The sequence below is a fragment of the Aaosphaeria arxii genome, assembly GCF_010015735.1.
Source record: "Aaosphaeria arxii CBS 175.79 unplaced genomic scaffold BU24scaffold_6, whole genome shotgun sequence".
Classification (NCBI taxonomy): domain Eukaryota; kingdom Fungi; phylum Ascomycota; class Dothideomycetes; order Pleosporales; genus Aaosphaeria; species Aaosphaeria arxii.
In genome coordinates, this window is record NW_022983479.1 from 64585 (window position 1) to 84855 (window position 20271).

Consider the following 20271-nt stretch of genomic DNA (forward strand, 5'->3'; position numbering starts at 1 on the left):
ACGTAGAATCCATCACCCTGTGTCTCACGAGTCTTCTCCGGTGATGGCGTCGGTGTCGGTATCGACGTCGACGTCAGTGTTGGTGTTCATTATACATACGCGCTATTTCTACTCTGTATGTAGGTAGCTACTATCATGAGCCTTAATTACCGGAGGAAACCCCGCCATAAAGTATGGACAAAGGGTAACCACGTGGGTAGTGAGTGCAATTAGGCAGTGTTTATTACTACTTGTACCCACCTACCAAGGTATCTATAGGCTACGAGTAGACAGGTACTTTCAATGCGCAGTGTAAGTTCTACCAGGAACAAAGTAGGTACCTAGGTACCTAGGCAGTGGTATACATCATCCCAAATCGAACACCACAACGCCCTTCCCTATTGTATTGTGTAGCCGCGTTCGCGTTCACCTCATCAATCTGCCCCACGTCTAATCCGGCACTCATAGTCTGGCGTCAATCACTTACTATTCCATACACGTACAAGTAGTGACGGATATCCCTCCCGCACATCCCGCCCTCCCACCGCCGTTGACTAGGTTCCGTGAGTGCTCAGTGGTCGACAACCAATTCAGCATATCAATCTGATAATTCATCAATGCAGGGAGTCAATCGCTATCGCCCATGCAGTATTCATGGGCGTTCATAGAAAGATGCGAGCGTTATCTCCGCTATAGAAACAGATACTTAGGTTCGCATTGGGATCTATGGCTCGCATCGATTCAACTGGTATATAAAAACATGCACACACGCGCGCCCCGCGCTCATGAATGGTACACGGTTAGATCAATTACATGTGAATAATCTCCTCTATTGCTATTAGCTCACCATTTCTGCTTCAAGCTTATACACTCTCCTTGGTCTAACATGTCAAAGAAGTTTGGTGAAACTCCGTTAGGGGTGGGGGTTGCTGAGATCTGGGATATCTATTTGATTTGGGTCTTCGCAAGGGCGTCCGCCAAGTCATCGACCTTCTTATCTTCCTCCTGTGGTACGTTCTCGTTCTCGGCTTGTTGGGCAGAGATTGCCTCCCTTGCGGCCTTCTCTTCCACTTCGACACCCTCCTCCTCGTCACTGGCTGCAGCCGCTTCGTCTTCTTCCTCCTCATCGCTGGCTTCTTCCAGATCGTCAAGTTCGTCAATGCCCCAGTAATCCTCATCATCCGCATGCTTCCCGTTAGCAGCCGCTTTTCGCTCATCCAGAGCTTCGCGCAGCCTCTCCACATTCGCATCCTCCTCGTCGAATATGTTTCCGTTCAGCTCAACGCGTCGAAGTGCAGGAAGCTTGCTCTGGGCGTCTGCAAGCCCTTTGATGCCTTTAGAATTGATCTCATTGTACTGCAGGCGGAGCACCTCGAGCTTAGTGTTCTGTCCTTTCTCCAACGCGGAGGCGAGGGCAACACCGCCTCGTCCACTCAGCAGACAATCGCCCACACCCAGTTCCTTCAGTTCTGTCCAACGCCCGACAACGTTGCTCAGCGCCCGTGCGCCAGTGGCAGTGAATGTGTTGTCCTGCAAGTCGAGAATGTTGAGCTTTGAAGCATGCGACAAGCCGTTGCTCAGCAAGTGTATGATACCCTCCTGTCGAATGCCATTTTGGACCATCTTGACTTCCCGAACGCCCTTGTGGGCAGCGTATGCCTTGGCCCACGCCGCCATACTTCCGTTCTCGAGCCGGTTGCGTCCACAAATGACAGTCTCTAGGTCAGGGACATCTTTGCCTTCTTTCTTGGCAGCCTCCTTCTTCTCCGCCAGGAGACTTAGCGCATCTGCCACGAGAACTCCAGCCGCCGGTCCGAGGCCGTTGTTATTGAGGATCAAGTGACGAAGGGGAACGTGTTTGGAGAGAAAATCTACAAGAGGCGCTTGCGTATTGAGCCCAAAGGCGTTGTCCGATAAGTTCACGGTATGAAGCTCGGGAAGCTCAAGAAGTGCGGTGAGAAGATGGGACAGGGCAGGGGGGATTTCCGACAGAAGGCGTGCCGTGAAGATGTCAGCAAGATTGGCAACCTACCATCAGTAACGAAGTCAGTTATCGGAATCAATGGAGAGCGCGTGGGACGAACCTTTAGTTTCTTCTTAGTTGCCAATATCTTTGCGAGGGCCTCGGAAGCTTCAATTCCAAGAGTGTTTCCCAAAAGGCGAACCTCCTCCACATCATTGTTTGCCTTCAAGTCGGCAACGTGAGGCTCAATATCCCCCGCAGTGTCGAGCTTCAAGCCCCTCCCTTCAAGCGAGAACAATTTGGAGGCAGACATGATGTCAGTGCAGATGTGGCCCCTGATAGTGCGCTTGAAATAAGGATAATAGACGGGAAAAGGCACAGGAGGTCCAAAGTGGAAGACGTGTTTTGGTCGGGTGGTAAACAATTCCGCAACTCTAAAGGTGTGGGTTTTGGTTTTCGTTGTTCTACTGCGCTGCAGCGTCGCGAAAGCCAAGACAAGAGCCTGATGGAGGGGCCGAACCCTTGTTTAGTCAGAGAAATAATGCTGCAATATGATTCGTATAGCCACACGAGATTAACGCTTGACGCGCAGTCGACACTGATGACGTGAGCAAGGTACAAGGGTGAAGGGTCCAAGCCCAGCGAACTTTGTTCTCGTTCGATTGCTAATCTGCAATCGTCGACATTCATCACCACTCCCCATATCCTCACAATGGGATCCGGACAATCAAGTAGGTTGTAGTTCTTTTATTGAGACGGGCGGTATACTGACTAGATTCTTCATAGTGACCGCTCCTGCCATTGCCGCCAACGCCGGCGCAGACCCCAAAGCACCCTCCTCAGTACCAAGCAAGCCGAAGGTACGATTGTCAAACACAGGCAACGATTCAGACATCCATAACTGACCCACGAATCATTTTTAGCCATGCTGCGTATGTACAGATGAGAAAGCCGCCCGGGACGAATGCATGCTATTCTCGAATTCAGACAACGCCCAAAAGGAATGCGCAGATCTTGTCACGAAGTACAAAGTGTGCATGGCAGGTTATGGATTCAAGATTTGATCCAAGCCATGATGCATGGACGAGGGTAGTGACCGTTCCCCACAACGCTGGCGGGCTGCTGGCGGGCGCATTTGCATCACATCTCACATATCACGGCGTCTGAGTCATGTGGATGGAACGCCCAATCCTTTGTATTGTATATTGTAATATAAGGTAGTTTAGACTGTATGATATAGTACAAGCAAAAAGAGATTGATGCTCTCGCCTTCTTTATAGATGAGGAAATGGGTATCTATGCGAATGCCTAGCCATCATGACTTTTAACGAGGGGTATCGAAAGACTCATTGAACCTTGACCCCCGATTTTGCTTTGCGAGAACTGAAAAGATTGCTCTTCCATACCAACCTGTATACACACCAGAGATAGCATATGCCAAAAGCTGCACAACCAATAATGGCATTGAGCACTACCCACAAATCAGGCTTCTCCGGTGGTGGTTCCCAAAATGCCTCGCCAAAGTGCCATGCGACTATTGCCAAGTAGATAGCCAGATGGCTGATCTTTGTGAGCAATCCTAACTCGCCCTTCCCAGAACCACGGTATGCAGAGAACGATAGAGGAGGTAGCCCAAGCAGATATGCCCACAGGAGGGTCAGAACAAAGTATGGCACTTGAAGTTCGTCTCGTTTCAATAGTGGGAACATGGTCCAAACACCGACTAGATTGGCCAGCCCAACCCAGGCACGAATGGATGGGAGCAATCCACCTTCTCCGCTCAACAAAACAGTTGTTGGGAGCAGTGGAAGTAAAACATTCTTCTCATGCACTTGGTAAGAGCACAGAAAGAATCCCCACGCTGTCGCTGCAAAACCCAACGGAAGAAGTGCACGCTTTGGTCTGAGAAAAAGTATGAGACAAGGTACAGAAATGGAGATGGATGTTGCGACAAGAGCTGCTCGTTGAAGAAGAGCACTGGGATATCGGTGAAGCTTGTGTAGGGTGTGGATAGTGCACCAGATATTGGCTACCTTGTCTTCAAACAGTCCCCGTGAGAAGGGAAATATTCGATGAATCGATTGAGAGACCTCAAGGAGAAAGGGATAGTACCAGGCCTCGTCGTTCAATCCGATGGGGATGGAGGCAAGAAAAGGAGGTATAGGTAAGTCATCCAGTGATAAGCCGTGATATATATCATGAGCAATTCCCAGTAAGAAGGGGAGGTAGAGAATGCCAAATGAAACAATTGTGACAATCGCGATGGCCAACAGTCGGGTAAAGGCGAGTCGAGGAAACAGGCACAACCCTAAGAGGTAGGCGAATATTGCTGGAGCGTAAAATAGAGCCATTTGTTTGAATCCAAGAGCTGCCACGAAGAACACGCAACCCCACAATGGTCGTCCAGCAATCATGCTTGACATACTAGCAATTGCGAAGCCCAGCATTACAGCATTGTATTGGAAATGGCCATGGTCGATCAGGATTGTTGCAGGCTGCATAAGGATCGCAACAAGAGCGATGGACGCCTCCCAGATATTGACGCCTTCAAGTCGAGAGTATCGGCGAAGGAAGACGATGAGTGCGGGGATGTAAATCAAGTACTCGGATACGAGGACTGTTGCTCGCATGTACACTTTCAATGAAGGATCATCGAGGGCGCGCGATTTGATCAATGTAAACCATTCAGCATTGATTTTAGATCCACTGATACAGTCAGCTACAGAATAACAATCGCACAGTCGATCTCTTACATGATTCCAAGTAGCCAACTGTGATATGCAGTCAGTGGTGGATAATCCAAACCCCACCACTCCAGATCATGATAGTACCACTGCGAGACGGGCAGGTGCTGTGTTATTTCCATCCAATGTCGTTGGGCTTCGAAGTCGCCATGCATTGGCGGCGATTGGAATCCGGAATATCCCCAGAGGCCAGTAGACCATCTAAAGAGGCCGGCGCTCATCAATATGAGAGGAATGGTCACCCATTGCGACACAGTGCCCTTCGCAGGCCAGAGAAATGCGACGAGGGGGAAGGCTGGTTTTCGGGTATTCGTCGTCTGATCTAGACCGAGAGTGCCATGCGTGACATGTGCGAGTGAGCCGTCTTCAATCTTCCTTCGCCGCCGGGGCTTATGCGTCTGGAAAGACACCATGGGAATATCCTGCACCAGACTATGTTGTTTGATGAAGCTAGGTGTTTGCTTCAGGACCTGTCCTTGGTATGTTTTGCACATACACACTCTGTTGTTACCAATATGGACTAGGGCTGCCAAGTTTTCCCTCGAAAACTTGGCCGCCCGCACGGATCCTTTAACGTACAGAGCTTTATCCCAAGGTATACAAGGGTTTAAAAAAAAGTTATCTCTGCGACTCCAACCTCTCCGCCACCTGATTTTTTCTTCACATCCTCTTACTTTTTCACATTTTCACGAGGGCTTTCAGAGGGCTTTTGTGGGCAACTGAGGGTTTTCAAGTACCAGAATATTACAAACAAGTCAGTGGGCATTTGCGGCACATTTCTTTCTACACATATCTAGGTCTGTCGTGTCTCTGCGGCTCGTCAGCACCGAAAGGGCTTTTCACTACTGAGGGCATTGGCTTTATTGTACTCTCGGCCTTTGTGGGAACACTCTGCCTTGAGGACAATCTTCTGTGGGCTTTCTAGTCGGCTACCTGTGGGCTTGATGGGTTTCCGCCTTGCGGACTCGAGAGATACCAGTGGGCTTTGCGCAACTTGAGGCATCCAAATAGAAGCAGACGTCTTGACCTTCGTCAGCATCCGCACGCACAGCGGATTTGCTAGCTTCCCTTCTCATCCCTTTCCTATCCCAATCCTGCAAAGCCGGCAGCCAGCATTATACTAATACCAATCTAGATTCGATTTACTCCTCATCTATCACCATGTCTAAGACCAAGTCCAGCGACAAGTCCTCGAAGAAGGGCAGCGCCAAGAAAGCCGAACTTTCCAGCGTCAAGGAAGGTCGTGTGACTAAGCCTACCCAATCCTCGAAGGCAAACAGCAAGAAGATCGCCAAATCTGCTGCCAGTAGCCTTTCAAAGAAGAAATCCAAGAAGGTGCCTACTCCCGAGCCTGAGTCCGACTCTAGCTCCAGCTCCAGCGAAGACGAAGACGACAGCTCCGCAAGCGAGAGCGAGGAAGAGGTTGATACCAAAGCACCCGCCAAGGCTAAGGGTGCGAAGAAGTCCGCTGAGGAATCTGACTCTGATTCGTCGAGCGATGATTCTTCCAGCAGCAGCGATGAGGAGGAGGAGGCCCCGAAGGTCAATGGCAATGCCAAGGCTGTGAAGAAGGATGCCTCTGACTCTGAAAGCTCCAGCGATGATTCTTCAAGCGACAGCAGCGAGGATGAGTCCGAGGACGAGAAGCCAGCCACGAAGAAGACTACAGCCAAGGCCGAGGTAAATACATCAATAAATCGAACATGAAAATTCATACTGACTTATCAGGCATCTTCCGAAGACTCTGACGCGTCTAGCGATTCCGAGTCCGGTTCCAGCGACAGCGAGACCGACAGTGATAGTGAGGAGGAGGCACCATCCAAGAAGAGGAAGGCCGAAGCTGAGGCTGAGCCTGTTGTTAAGAAGACCAAGACCGAGACCGCCGCTGCCCAGGGTGAAGAGGAGAATGGCAACCTGTTTGTCGGTAATCTCTCCTGGAATGTGGACGAGGATTGGCTTCAGCGCGAGTTCTCCTCCTTCGGTGAGATCGAGGGTTGTCGTATCGTCACCGATCGTGACTCTGGTCGCTCCAAGGGTTTCGGATACGTCACCTTTGTCTCTGGCGCTGATGCTAAGAAGGCACAGAAGGAGATGCATGGAAAGGATTTAGACAACCGCGCCTTGAACGTTGACTTTGCAACCCCACGACAGAACAACCAAGGTGGTGACAAGCCCAACGCTCGCGCCCAGAAGTTCGGTGACCAGCGCAGTGCGGAGAGCAACACCCTCTTCATCGGCAACGTCTCTTTCGATGCTACGAACGATCTGATTTCCGAGGCCTTCTCCGCCTATGGCGAGATCACTCGTGTCTCGCTGCCGACCGATCGTGAGTCTGGCCAGCCAAAGGGCTTCGGCTATGTCGATTTCACTACCGTTGAAGAGGCCAAGGCTGCTCTCGAAGCTCTCAACGGCGCTGATATTGCTGGCCGCGCCATCCGCCTAGACTTTGCCTCGGCCCGCCCCCCTCAGAACGGTGGCGGCTTCGGAGGTGGCCGCGGCGGTGGCCGTGGTGGTGGCCGTGGTGGATTCGGCGATCGCGGCCGCGGCGGCCGTGGAGGTGGTCGCGGCGGTGGTCGCGGTGGAGCTCGTGGTGGATTTGGCTCTACCAACCGTGGTGGCTTCGGCGACTTCTCTGGAAAGAAGGTCACCTTCTAAGCTGTGTATGCTTGTCAACGAAAACACCAGCCCGACCTCGCCTAGGTGGCCAGTCAGCGTCGCGAGCGTAAGTGAAATGTAGGTTTATGTATTGTCGTCACATGCTGCTCCCTGCGTGACAATGAGAGACCAAAGTGATGTGGTATGCAGCTAGGGTAGCTCTCTTTGGTTTTCCGGACTGGCGTAGTATAGGTTTTCAAAAGTAATTCAACTATAATGTTTTCCATGCAGTTCATTTATTGAAAGTATCACGACTTCTGGCTATCATTCAATTGGTGTGAACTTGTAATGTTCCATGTGCGTTGCCTCGATGCCCAAATTCCTTCTCCTTCTTTTGCAATGTGGAAACTATGGAGGGAAAGTATAGAAATTAGACTGGGAGAAGGCTGTCCGCCAGTTAGTGCGAAGATGCTCTTCTGAACGATATTTCCAGTTCATCCCCCACCCTCCGACTGTCTAAATCCCCCTGCCACCTGATCAAGCGGACCTCAGTAACGCACTCTTTCGTGACGTCAATTCCCGTAGCCTCCAGGCCCAATCTGATGGTCTGAAAAACATCCCATCCAGTCCCAATGCCATGATTGTCGTGAGCGTCGTTCCACAGGCCCTTCTTCACCAATCCAGCTAAGTTATCGGAAGGATCCATCGAGGCCCATATGTCCCACGGAATGTACCTGACTCTGACTGCGTCGAAGGGTGAATTGCCGCCCTGTCTTCCCGGTTGTAAAAGCGTGCGCAATGCGCATATGGCCAGTCGAATCCAGTACCAAAGCTTGAGCGGTAGTGCAGTGTCGGCTTGGGTGATATTCTGGTGGTGATATGTCCGTCGGGCGATGAAGTAGAGCGGAAACGTTATGGTCGAAAGCGCAAAGGTTGGGCTGGCGAGATAATCAAAGAGCGGGACCACCTCCTGTTCTACGAGCTTTTCCAACCGCACTTCGATGTCGTCGGTTCCACCGGCTTCGTCCACGGGTTCATGTGTCGGGTCTGTGAATGGGTAGTGGGTGGAGAAGCCGAAGGGATCCATAGGATCGGGGGGTTGGCTGAAGGACGGATACAGGCTACCATCATTCGGGGCATACAGGTTATCGTTGTATGCCTCTCCATCGAAATCATACTCGTCGTAGTGGGAGTCCGACTGCGCACCTCGAACATAATCAACATCGATCTCATACTCGTCGTGCTCTTCCCCCCAATAGCCCTTTCTGGATTCCTCTGCAGGCGGGTACAATCTTAGATTTGGAAACGTAGTCCAGTTTAGCTCGATATTCTTCATCCATCGGAGCCATTGCTTGCCCATTTGGGAGTGTTCATGCTCGATTCTGGTGAGTAGCGTCTTCAATACCCAGGGACCGCAACTGAAATGAATGGTGTGGTGCTTGAAAAGCACTTCAGTTGCTTCGCTGGCAACTTGGCGGTTGAGCAGAAGATATTCATGGCGGAGAATGAGGAGGATGGAAGCCGGGGTCGGCCGGAACTGTCTAACGTTGCGGCGCTCGATGCGCAGAGCATGTTCAGTCCTATTGTCCGGGAGCGCGAGTGTGTAATCGTATATCTAGAAATGAACGATTGCGTTAGTTATAAAGTATAGGTGCTTGAGTTGCCGGTTTCCTCCACTGGTAGTGTCTCTCACCTGATCTCGCAATTCCCGCGGTAGATGCAGTAGTGAAGTTATCGTCATTTTCACTTCTAGGCTACAGCTGCAAAAATAAAATCACCACAAAGTGCTAATCCATGGAAAAAGAGAGATCAAACTGCTCTGTGGAGCCCTTGTTGATGGTTAACCCACCGCTGCAGCATTCTAGCCGTGCGGAACCCAATAGTGGACGATATTGCGGCAGGTACGGCGTGCTTCGTATATCCTCCTGTAATTGTGTTGTCGTGCTATTGTCTTGTAAAGTGAGTGTATCGGCGCCGGAGCTCTTCCGTACTCGTATATCTTCTGCGATTCTGTTGATGGAGGCCTGCGCAGGACTTTACCAAAACAGGGATAACCTGGTAAGGTGGGTGGGTGGGCACATGATATATTGGTAGTTACTTGTACACTGGCTGCACGGAGTCTACATTGTCTACCACTGATGCTATATACATTGGGAACGTACCTACCTAGGTAGTTACATACCTGTGATCACTCCGTATTCAGGACAGTGGCTACCTATATACATGCTGGGTTTGGTACTTTTGGGCGGAGGATAGGGACCGCGTGCGGTTTTGCCTTCCCTCTCCCTCGAGTAGAACTCCGCAATATCATTTCGACTTGAGTAGATGGTGGAAGTACGGAGTGCTCCGTGCGGAGAATTAATACCCCGTGGAGATTCAAGTCAAATGTTCCGAAATCACAATGCAAGGTAAGCTTTTCGACCAACTTATCCCACGTTTCTATTCTGCTATTACAGTCAGAGCGATAGTCCCCCAGTTGGAGCGGGGACGACAGGTGGGAACGAAGTACGGAGTACAAAGGCTGGACCATATTACTATTTGTCCTTTTGGTATCTGGATGAAGTCACGTAGTGCAGTATGGCATGTACGAAAGTAGTACGGAGCACTGTACATGTTATCATGCTGTTGTCTTTTTCCAACAAATGCTATTGCCGCCCATTCTATACTGTCTCTTCTCCAACCAGGTCAGTGGATTCAAGCCATAAATTGTCGTTCACTCGTGGAAAAGAGCAGCGCTAGATCTAAATACAGATGGAGATGGCCTTCTGCGACAGACTTGATTGAATTCACCCGACGCGCAAAGCGCCACGTATAGCAATGTCATAAGTCCAACCTACTCGTAATTACTTGTCTGGACATCAGAGGTTTGGATTATGCCCTCGCCACATTTGCGCAGATTTGCACTAATGTTGCCTCAGCAATCCTACCAAGTGAACCTGATTCGCGCTATGGTTGCTACCTGTATTGACTATACTGGGTCATTTGATGCTCAAGTCCACTGGGAGGTCTCAGCCATACTGGTACTCGGTAGATGTAGGCAGTGACGGTGTCTACATCCTGCGGACTCTGTGAGACGGGTGACCATGGCAGGTCCACGGTCACTCAACGCAGTACGCAGTAGTTACTTCGTACATCCAAGAGTACGGTCGCCACGGCCAGAGGCAACCCGTCAACCAGTGTTGAAGGAGGCACGGAGTGTTGATCCAGACTTTGATGAGTGTTGCTGCTCCTCTAGCCAGCCGCTCTGACTGCCCACTGGCCAGGCATACTGCAATGTGACATTTCAAGGCTGCAGTGCGACATCTCCCTGGCAAACGTTCCTGGCAGTTCATGTGTCCAAGGGATCGGACACGGTAGTTCTAAAGCGTACAGATTATGGGGCAGTGAAAGGAGATTCGGTCAATGCGAGCGGTGTCGAGCATGCGGGACAGGGTGCCAGATGCTTGCTACACAGTAGATGCAATTCGGTGGATCTAGGGACTGCGTCACCATGCGAAACACTTGGGGGAATAGGTTGCTGAACGTGGAGCCAACGGATTATGAAACAATGCAACCGCGAGTCCTTTCCGGAGGTTCGGGCTAATCAGTGCATGACCAACAGTCCAAGTCAAGTCCAAGTACAGGTTCAGCGAACCGAACCGGGTTATACGCGGGCATGGGAGCTATCCTAGTCCTGTAGGGTGTCACCACTGGGGCCAGTAACATTCATGGGCGTGCACCGTTGTGACAAGGCCGTTTGACAGCAGAAGGGAAGAAGTCATGGTGCCACGGTGACCTTCTGACTAAAAGAAACAGAAAATTTGGATCGGGTGCTAAGGGCAGATATGAAAGTTCTGGTGCGGATTTGCTTTATTGGAATATAAAGCGAGCAGAGGAAAGACGGAGGGATTGCTGTAGGGGAATAAGCAGTAGCCGAAGATGGAATATACGCGAGAGAGACGGAGTACTCAATACTGTTGGGCATACCATTATATACCACTGTCAACGGAGTAGAAGGTCAGAGTGTAATTGGAAAGGAGAACATCAGAAGGGAGATTGCCGAAGAAGAAGGAAATCCATCCTGGGAGTGGAGACAGGTCAGGTGAGGAGGGAAAACGTGGGCGCAGCTGTGCAGGATAGCCTACAGCCTCCACTCAGGCTTTAGCTGCAGTAACTACCTTATTATTGAGGATGGATGATGATCAGAACAGGTAGTTACAGGACAGGGCAGACGGGAGTGATGGGGCAGGCAGGGCAATAATGGCCCACAACTGCATGGCACGATGGGCCGATCTGGTTGCGTAATCCTGGCGTGCCTGGGCGGGCGCGAGAAATTCGATTCAATCAATCAATTAATATTGGTTGGTTACTTGTATTATTAGTGGTACGAAGTATGCGCCCCTTTGATCTTTGGTGCCTTTTCCTGTGCTTCTCTGTGTCTGTGTCCATGTCGACGATGTTTCGTGTCACTTGTGTGATCGACTGTACGTACCTTGTCTTAGACAAATGCATATGCGTATTGCGTGTGCCTACTTGTGTGATCCGTGTGTATGTCGGCGTATGACTTGTACCTGTACTCCATAGTCTATACCCGCCCTTGTGTTTCCCACATGCTTGATTCCTTACCTCCCTTCCAATGCCTACCGTTCAGGTAGGCCGTCCATGCTGTTTTAGGGAGTCGAAATGCATTGTCATCCGCGGTGCGCAATTCGATGGCCCTTGGTAGGGGATCATGTTGTTGCATTGAAAGAAGCAAGTACATGGCAGATCGGAGCGGACCAGACCAGACTTTGTGTCTTTTCTTCCGAACGGTATTCGGTAATTGACCACGGAATTTTATGGGTCATGGTAACTACTTGTACGGAGAATCGTTCAGCACTATGGGAGGATACGGTCCTCAGCTCGCAGTAGCGTTTTTTGTCTTTACGAGGAGGCGCTGTGGCTTCGAATAATGCTATATCCACATAACGAGTATACGGCAATGAACTGTTCAGTAATTGGGTAGGTAGGCGCCAGTGTGTCGTTTGATTGATTGAGGGATGTTTTTTTTTGAGAGGGGAGGGGGGTAAACCAAGGTATACTTCGTACCTTAAACCTTCAAGGAAGGATCGCCAGGTGGCAGGAGTCAGAACAGAAGAGTGGTTGTACAACTGATGAGCATTAGATAGGCCGGTAGCTGGCATCCGCTCTTCAAGGAGGGCACCGACTCTGGTTCTACAAGTAGATTTGGCTCGTGGTGTAATACTTTGTACGGAGTACATACTACAGGCAGACACTGCCCAGGGATCAGGCAGGGTATGGGTAGGATAAAAGCCCTGGCTTGGTACAAGTAGGTTGCGGAACAGGAATAGCCCCTTCGCTGTACTTGTCCATGTCTGCTCCGTCGCTCCCCAGACTGCCTAACTCAGTGAGTGGTGAGTTGCAACCTGCGGATCGAAGCTGTTACATGCCGTTTAAACCATTTCTACTCCGTACTTGTTTTCAGCAAAGTGAACAGCCTATATGCATGAGTATGGTGTGAGTGTGTGTGGAGAAAAGTGCCTGTTGTACAAGGCAAGGCTTGGATATATGCAATGTTAAATGGATACTCGGTTCAGGCCACAATGGGAAGAAGTCCATGTAAATCAGATGCCATTCAGCCCGGCCAATCCCTGTCCATCCCGGCAGGTCTCTTGGTGTTTTCCAGATATGTGTGTAACTACACACTCCGTACGGAGTGCTCCGTATTTACGGAGACATGTTGTATGCACGGAGTACAGCTGATGGCGTCCCTCGGTACACACTTAAAACAGCAAAAGATCATCAAGGAACCTAGGGAGGCATCTGCGAATGTCTATCTGCCATGATAGACCTTTCTCGAGACTCGTAGGCACCTACTCCGTACGAATAGATGGATAACTACTCCATGAATTTGCACCGACAGAGTACCCAGTCACATATTTAATTAATATTACAGCAAATGGCAGGTGGGTGCTCCGTACTTGGAAGTTGGTACTTGTAGATACGCGGAATACCCGAGGGGCTGACCCGGGATATACCTGGCACCGGTGGTTTATGTGCATCCCCACTCCTCCCTTAGTCAACATGGTTTCTGCCTCCTACCGCAATCGGGTGGAAGGAATGTCACTCAACGGTACTGGTTGTACTCTATGGCCAATGCTGTTCGAACGATGGAGAAGATGACGAACGATGAAGATGGTGATGAATGAATTGATTGATTGGGCGAAACCCGCACTCGTGCTCGTATGACCATTGTGCTAATACTGAGCGTGTGCATAGCACGGAGTATGTACACATATATATAGGTAGTATACGAAGTACCTATGGTATTACTTAATTCTCCGGGCAAACTCCCTCTGTAATCCGTACTCGGCCTTCACACATCAATTACCTATGAGTTTCTAGGTAGATACAAGTAGGTAAAAGCACCAATCGTGACCGTGACCCATCTTTGCCTGGTTTGTGTCTGCTACTTGTCTCGGTACCGTCGTTATTCGTTGAATGCTACCCGTGGCCGGAGGAATCTCCGGCCCCTTCTCTCCATCTGGTTCAGGTTCAGGTTCGGGGTTCAGGTTCTGGTTCAGGTGTAGGTGAAAATCCAGATCCAGATCCAGATCCCAGATTCAAGTTCATTATTTCATCGTTGCATCGTTTCATGCGCACACGTGCCATTCGATCCGGTGACGTCGTTGTCCATGTTACATGGAACATGTTACATGGTACAGTATGTACACAGTACTCGATGCATAAGTGTATCTACCACGGTGACTACAGCACCTACCTAGGTACACGGTACACAGTACGAGAGGTAATAGCCAAATCTATCACGAGTATGCCCCATACGGAGCATACCTCTTCCCTCTAATAGGTACCCCAGGTATTCCGTACCTAGGTTAACCTACCTACTACCTAAGGTACGAGTATCGTCAATTCTTCTGTACAGAGTATAGGGAGCATACGAGTACGGAGTGCACACAGTAGGGTGTATGCATGCGTGCCTACACCTCCAACACCTCCTACTGTCCTGCCCACCGCCCACCACCCACCAGTAAACCACAGTGAACCACAGTGAACCACAGTAACTACTCTGTAGTCTGTACCTTCTCTCCACTCATCTCTATCTCTATCTCCATATTCAGCGACGTCTCCATCTTCGTCTTCATCTCCAATTTCATCTCCACTCTGATCATCCACCCCCTCGCTCCCTCACTCGCTCGCTCCCTCTCCCCTCTCTCGGTCCCACCCACGACCCCTGCGACATCTGACAGCCACCAGTTCGCGCGAGACAGGGAATCCCATATTAAGTGCAGCTAGCCGCCACTAAACCCTCTGGTCAGATACACGAAGCCTTGATTGAACGATTTCCCACGTGTTGGGGCGGCTTTGTTCTGGGCACTTACCCTCTAGTCCATCTACTGTGTAGTGTGTACTGTGTGTGTACACTGTGCCACTGGGGGAAGTAACGACCCTCTCAACCTCCTTCCACACTTAATTGGTTCCCCTGCGGATCGTCTTCCTGATCCTCTCTTTCCACTCTCTTCTTCTTCCCTTTCCACCCATCACTACTACTCATCATCCCTCTCTACCACCATCGCCCATCGCCATCGCATCTCCATCTCCATTATCCATCTCTACCCTCACTCTACACACTAACTAACCTCTCCGTACTCTCTCTCATTCTGTTCTGTTCTGTTCGGTACGGTACGGTACGGTTCTTCTGTGTCCCCATTCTATCCCCATTCTCACTACCACTACTACCCCGTACTCATCCCTCTTTTCTCTCTCACTTACTCACCCACTCACCCACTATTCACACTCTACTCCGTAACTACCTCTACCTTTTGCCTCCACCTCCACCTCCACCACTCACTTCCTTCCGCCTTCCTCTCCCGCCTTTCCCCCTCGGGTTGGAGTCCCTCGTCGTAAGTCGTCTACGTCCTTCATCCTTGACCTCATTCTCGACCTCATCCTCAAAACCTCGACCTCGACCCCCAACCTCAGCCTCGCTTTTTTTATCCTCGTCCAACCAGTGGAAAATAGCACTACCCACCCACCCGAGAAATTATCCTCCCAATTCTTCTCAATCTTCATCTCTCAACGTTACACATACAATCCGGCCAGACCGCTCCCTCCGACTGCGCAACCCGCATCGCGCCGTACAGTACCGTGTGTACCATTAGCTGTCCTAATCCTCGATTACGCGCCATCGGACCTCCGCCTCTTCTCATCATCCTCGTCTCCTCTTTCCCTCTCACTCTCACTTTCCCTCTCGCTCTGTCTACAGAGTAACTCGCGCACTCTCTCTCTCTCTCTCTCCTCTCCCGCTAAGCCCATCATCCATGCAAGGCACGCCAATTCATATTCCATCCACGCTGCACGAGATCCACGGTCGTCGCTCTCCCTCTCTCTCCAGCTACGACAGTACGAGTACCACCCTCACTTCCTCCTCTACTTCCTCCCAGGACATGTCCTGAAGGTGCGCCACGACTCGGATCCTTTCCGGACCCTGTCCATCTCGTCCCATCTAATTCCATTCCACCTCGCATCCATCTCTTGGTCGCGCCGCTGCTCCCCCGCGAACTCCAACGACGTAAGTGACCCCCCTCTCTTTCTTTCCCATCTGCCATCTGCCATCTGCCATCTGCCATCTGCCATCTGCCATTTGACTTCTGATCGTTCTTCCCTCCCTACTCCCTTTCTCATTCATTGCTGTCATCCTTTCCGGGTTGCTGCTGCTGCCACCGCCGCCGCCATCGTTGCTCCGACATTGCCCTGCTTTTCTTTCCTTTGCGTTGCGTTGCGTTGTGTTGCGTTGTGTTGCGCCGCGTTGCGTTGCGTTGCGTTGCTACACGCCTCCGCCGTTCAGACCGAATTGTTTCTTTACTTGTGCTACCCACTCGTCAACGCCACTCAGCGCTGCTCGATATCTTGCTCCGCGAACCCATCGTCTCCCGGCGCGTCTCGCTCGGGGTAGGCGCACTTGCTTTCATTCGCTTGGCTCGCATCGATTCAGCTCCTGCGATCGCGCTGTGCTTCTTCTACACAGTACATCGTCCCCGACCTTTTCCCACTCACTCTCACTCTCACTCTCATACGCACATACACACGCAAACTCTCTCTGGCATAGGCCCCGAGGGAGTCTACCCTTGTATTTCATCATTCAACCTTTTGTCGCCCGTTGTTCTTGTCTCGGACCATTGTTCCAGGCACCAAGGCCAATATCTCCCCTAGCCAATTCCTGACATCACTAGGACCTGCAGCCACGTCCGCTTTGGCGGCTCACCGCGTCTAAGAAACCTTTATGGTCGATTCCCGACCAGATTGCTACTCAATCTACCTACCCAAGCACTTCTAAGTTGCGCCCAGCTAGCATCGAGCTTGTCTGGTGAGGTTGGCCCATTGGCATTTCCCACACTGTTCCAAGTGGGTGCTCCTCGGGGGTTGCGATCGGCCCGCCACTTTACCTCCTCTTTCAATCTACGACGTATCTATCTTCCTTCTGCCTTCCCAGACTGCTGGGTTTTTGATCTCGACCTGATCCAGGATCGCATGCCTGGCTCACATCCCATCGCACTTGCCTTGTCGAAAATTTGTGCACAACGGCACGCCGCCTCGCAGAGTAACTGCCTCTCTCTATCCTAGGCGCAAACCCCGTGCACCGCTTCACCAAACACCTCCATCCGGCCATTTACTCCACCTCCCGACCTGTCTGTCTGCCTACCTTATTCTGCCTACCTTACCTATCCCACCTACCTCTAGAACCGCGTACCTACTCATCTCAGCAGCTCTCCTCGGGACCCAGAGTGGACTTATTCTGCAGCACTCTTCTCTTCAGCGCAGCTGACCAAAAGAACTTCTATACCACATTTCTTGCGACGGCGTCCTCCACAGTACTTGCTTGGCCTACCTCATCGGCCGCCTCGACACATAAACTTTTTCTCGACCGGTCATCGCAGACTCTTCCATTGCTGACCATTCCCAAACATCTTCCGCTCTCGACCAACTCCCAGCAGTCCGACTCGTTCCATTCGTCCAAGTTGTGGTTTACGTATAGCTACTGCTATCTTATCCACCATGGACCACTCATCTCAGCAACGGCCGCCTATTCATGGCAACCCGTCGCATAACCAAGCCCTGCCTTCGATTGCCTCATTGACGAGCAACCTCACACCCTCCGAACAAAGTCCAGTCCGTCTAAGGCATCAGTCAGAAGCTAGAGAAGCACGAGATTCCGGTAATTGGTCCATTTCCCAAAGCAAGCGTAAGCCCTGTTCATCATCATCACCACTGCCATCATCATTATCGCCACATTGCACTACCACCCCTGCTTTTGCCATTATCACCTTTTTGAGCTTATATCTTCTTTATCGTGACATTTCCAGACCTGACCAAATGAATAGATTCTTCGGGCGTATCAAATACAATGGGTCTCCAGCTACAGACAATTCTTAATGCCGAAGACCCCCCTTCGCGCAACTCGGTCCCAGACACCCCTTCCTCGGCCAGATATCCCCCTCCACAGGTACGAAAGCAGGCTAATGTTTCAATTCACAAAACTCATATTCATAGAACAATGCTTTACCGTCCTTGAACCAGGGGTTCGATAACCGTCTCAGTATAGAATCTAGCTCGCATTTTGATTCCCGCCGCAGCAGTGTGGATAGCAGAATGAATGCAGGCATGAACCATCTTGCAATCAGCCCTTCGTCGCCATATGATAGCCAGAATGCGTCTCGAGCTTCTCTCGTCTCGAATCTCCAGCAACAGCGTGGTATAACGGTGACAGAACAACGTCCAAATGGTATCTCACCGCTATCGCCTCTGGGCCCACGATCAGGCTCAAGGGCGAATCACCCGCCTCGACGGGCTCCTGTGATTAACCCAAACCCCCGTAGTGTGTCGGGCATGCCAGATCCCATGGCCGCTGCTCCCACCAAGGGCTATGCATGGGCGTTCCCTGCTGAGTTGGATCCAGATGAACGAAGGGGTTCGAGCAGCGGCGAGTCAAGTGTTGAGCGGTCCATCCCATCGCGACAGAACAGTTTTGCCGCTTCTATCAATAGCAGCATTTTCACGACTGACTCTGGTCTTCCAACCGGTCAAAAGAGGCTCGGCGATGAAGGTATGTGGCGTAGGTTAGATTTCACTTGTTGACAAGCGCTGACGAATGCCAGACATTGGAACGACTCACCACCATTCCATGCAGCATCGCAATGTAACGAGCTTGCAAGGCGGAGATATTCCTGGTACTCCTACGGGAGGGAATTACAGTCGGACACCTGAATTGAGAGTCAGCCACAAAATGGCAGAAAGAAAGAGGAGAAGCGAAATGAAGCAGCTTTTCGATGAGCTCAATGGGATATTGCCCAACTCTCCAGGAAATAAGTCGAGCAAATGGGAGATTTTGACCAAATGTATGTCTCCCTTTCCCAAGATAACGACTACAGCTCTCAAGTTGTTGTACATCTGCTTACCCAATATTAGCCATTGAATACATCAAAAACCTAAGCAGGGCTCACGAGGCTGCACGCACAGAGAACGCCCGACTGAGGCCAGATGCAGAGTACTGTCGAAGAGCACAAGAAGAGAACGAACTTTTACGGAACGAATTGGCTGCAGTGTGGCAACACCTTCGTCGACTTGAGCCTGGCAACCCTCATGTTTATGGTAGCATGACTGGCATGCTCGCCCAGCAACATGCTCAGACCCCCGGAGCCGCAAATGCCATTCTTCCGCCATTACAGCAGCAACAGCAACAGGCACCACCGCCACCTCAGCAGCAGCAGCAACAACAACAGTCGCAGCAACCTTGGGGACCTGCTGCTCCTAATGCTATGCAAGGTGTCGAGTTCGGTGGTATCCGACCATATGAACACTCACATCGATGAGATGCCTTCACCCCTGTATCTTCGGCTCAGGGATCCTAACCATCTGCATTTGTCGCTCTGTATACTAGCATGCAACTTCATCCTCATTTCCTGGACCAGGGTCCCGTTTCTTGTTTTGAAATGTATACCAATGTCGCAAAATTCCCGTCATGGTCAGGGATCCTCCGCCTACTCGTACTTTCTTCAATCACCGGACCGATTGTTTCGTTACGACTAATTACTTTCATAGCTCGCCTCTGCAGGCTTTCCTAGGACTCGGAGGTCAATAGGAGGCAAATCCTATCGCATCATAGGCAGAGCTGATCCTATCGAGTTGCACAGCCTGGGCTAGCCAAGGCGAGGCCGCCTCCCCGAACATGTTTCCTGCAGACTTGCTCAAGCGGTTGTTCAGGGCGTTTCACTTCATTTTCTTTACATTGCGCATTGCTCATGTTGGTGTACGTGTACTATTTGGAGGTTCGGGGCTTCCGGGACTACATGTCGGCAATCCTTGATAATGTGAGCCATCTTTGGGCATCCTCGCGCGACCTCTCTCGCTGACTTATGCTTTCTGCATGAGGAATACCGCGGACGAGGTATCGTGTGGATAGCTCGGATCCTTGGAGGTTTTTTGTCAAACGGTTTTTTGTCCTAAAAGCATGCTTTCTGAACCCCCCGGTGGCGTCAATGCTGGTGCTGCGTTACTCTAATCGCGCACTCTATCGCTCGCAAGGGAGGTGTAATGATTACGGATTTCACTTGGACCAGTAGGTAGCTGCTACCAAAGCAGATAGATGCCCAATGATTACCCATACCACACTTCTAAGGACTCTATGTTTGCTTCGCCGCTCATGTTGTCTCTCTCTCTTTGCAGATGGCCTCAGATCAGAATATAGGTCTAACTTACTAAGCGTGTCCTGGTGTGCCTGGGTAATGAACCTACACATCAAAGACGAAACTGGCGGGACTGTGGCATATGCCCTGCACCAGCTGGCTTTGGATCTGTAGTACGCACGCAACCCAGGTAGTAGCACGAGGGAACCAACAATTGGAATTAGCTGAGGCGAAATGGATCCTTGGAGTCAGATGGTCGTTGTAAGCCTGTTTGTCTGTCCTCATATGCCTGTGCTCATATGTCTGTTCT

At 50.8% G+C, this 20271-nt stretch overlaps 6 protein-coding genes across 6 annotated transcripts; 3 read left to right on the top strand and 3 right to left on the bottom strand.

Moving 5' to 3' along the window:
- Positions 1–709: 709 nt before the first annotated feature.
- BU24DRAFT_424098 (RNI-like protein) lies at positions 710–2408 on the bottom strand. Its single transcript, XM_033528418.1, has 2 exons — positions 2064–2408; positions 710–2007 (listed from the first exon to the last, which is right to left on the bottom strand). The coding sequence occupies exons 1-2, from the start codon at positions 2253–2255 to the stop codon at positions 925–927; spliced, it is 1275 nt and encodes a 424-aa protein (XP_033381445.1). The 5' UTR covers positions 2256–2408; the 3' UTR covers positions 710–924.
- A 239-nt stretch (positions 2409–2647) lies between these two features.
- On the top strand, positions 2648–3319 carry BU24DRAFT_424101 (uncharacterized protein). Its single transcript, XM_033528419.1, has 3 exons — positions 2648–2673; positions 2729–2802; positions 2866–3319. Exons 1-3 carry the CDS (start codon positions 2655–2657, stop codon positions 3004–3006), a joined length of 234 nt encoding a protein of 77 aa, XP_033381446.1. The 5' UTR covers positions 2648–2654; the 3' UTR covers positions 3007–3319.
- Positions 3130–5166, bottom strand: BU24DRAFT_424102 (glycosyltransferase family 57 protein). Its single transcript, XM_033528420.1, has 2 exons — positions 4696–5166; positions 3130–4648 (listed from the first exon to the last, which is right to left on the bottom strand). Exons 1-2 carry the CDS (start codon positions 5097–5099, stop codon positions 3289–3291), a joined length of 1764 nt encoding a protein of 587 aa, XP_033381447.1. The 5' UTR covers positions 5100–5166; the 3' UTR covers positions 3130–3288.
- Positions 5167–5628: 462 nt separating this feature from the next.
- On the top strand, positions 5629–7540 carry BU24DRAFT_230131 (RNA-binding domain-containing protein). Its single transcript, XM_033522161.1, has 2 exons — positions 5629–6366; positions 6415–7540. Exons 1-2 carry the CDS (start codon positions 5848–5850, stop codon positions 7339–7341), a joined length of 1446 nt encoding a protein of 481 aa, XP_033381448.1. The 5' UTR covers positions 5629–5847; the 3' UTR covers positions 7342–7540.
- Positions 7541–7566: 26 nt separating this feature from the next.
- BU24DRAFT_493655 (uncharacterized protein) lies at positions 7567–9260 on the bottom strand. The gene is made up of 2 exons (XM_033533989.1): positions 8975–9260; positions 7567–8896 (listed from the first exon to the last, which is right to left on the bottom strand). Exons 1-2 carry the CDS (start codon positions 9020–9022, stop codon positions 7739–7741), a joined length of 1206 nt encoding a protein of 401 aa, XP_033381449.1. The 5' UTR covers positions 9023–9260; the 3' UTR covers positions 7567–7738.
- A 7881-nt stretch (positions 9261–17141) lies between these two features.
- BU24DRAFT_230347 (uncharacterized protein) lies at positions 17142–19538 on the top strand. Its single transcript, XM_033522162.1, has 5 exons — positions 17142–17521; positions 17661–17782; positions 17830–18382; positions 18435–18674; positions 18745–19538. The coding sequence occupies exons 1-5, from the start codon at positions 17335–17337 to the stop codon at positions 19146–19148; spliced, it is 1506 nt and encodes a 501-aa protein (XP_033381450.1). The 5' UTR covers positions 17142–17334; the 3' UTR covers positions 19149–19538.
- Positions 19539–20271: the final 733 nt, after the last annotated feature.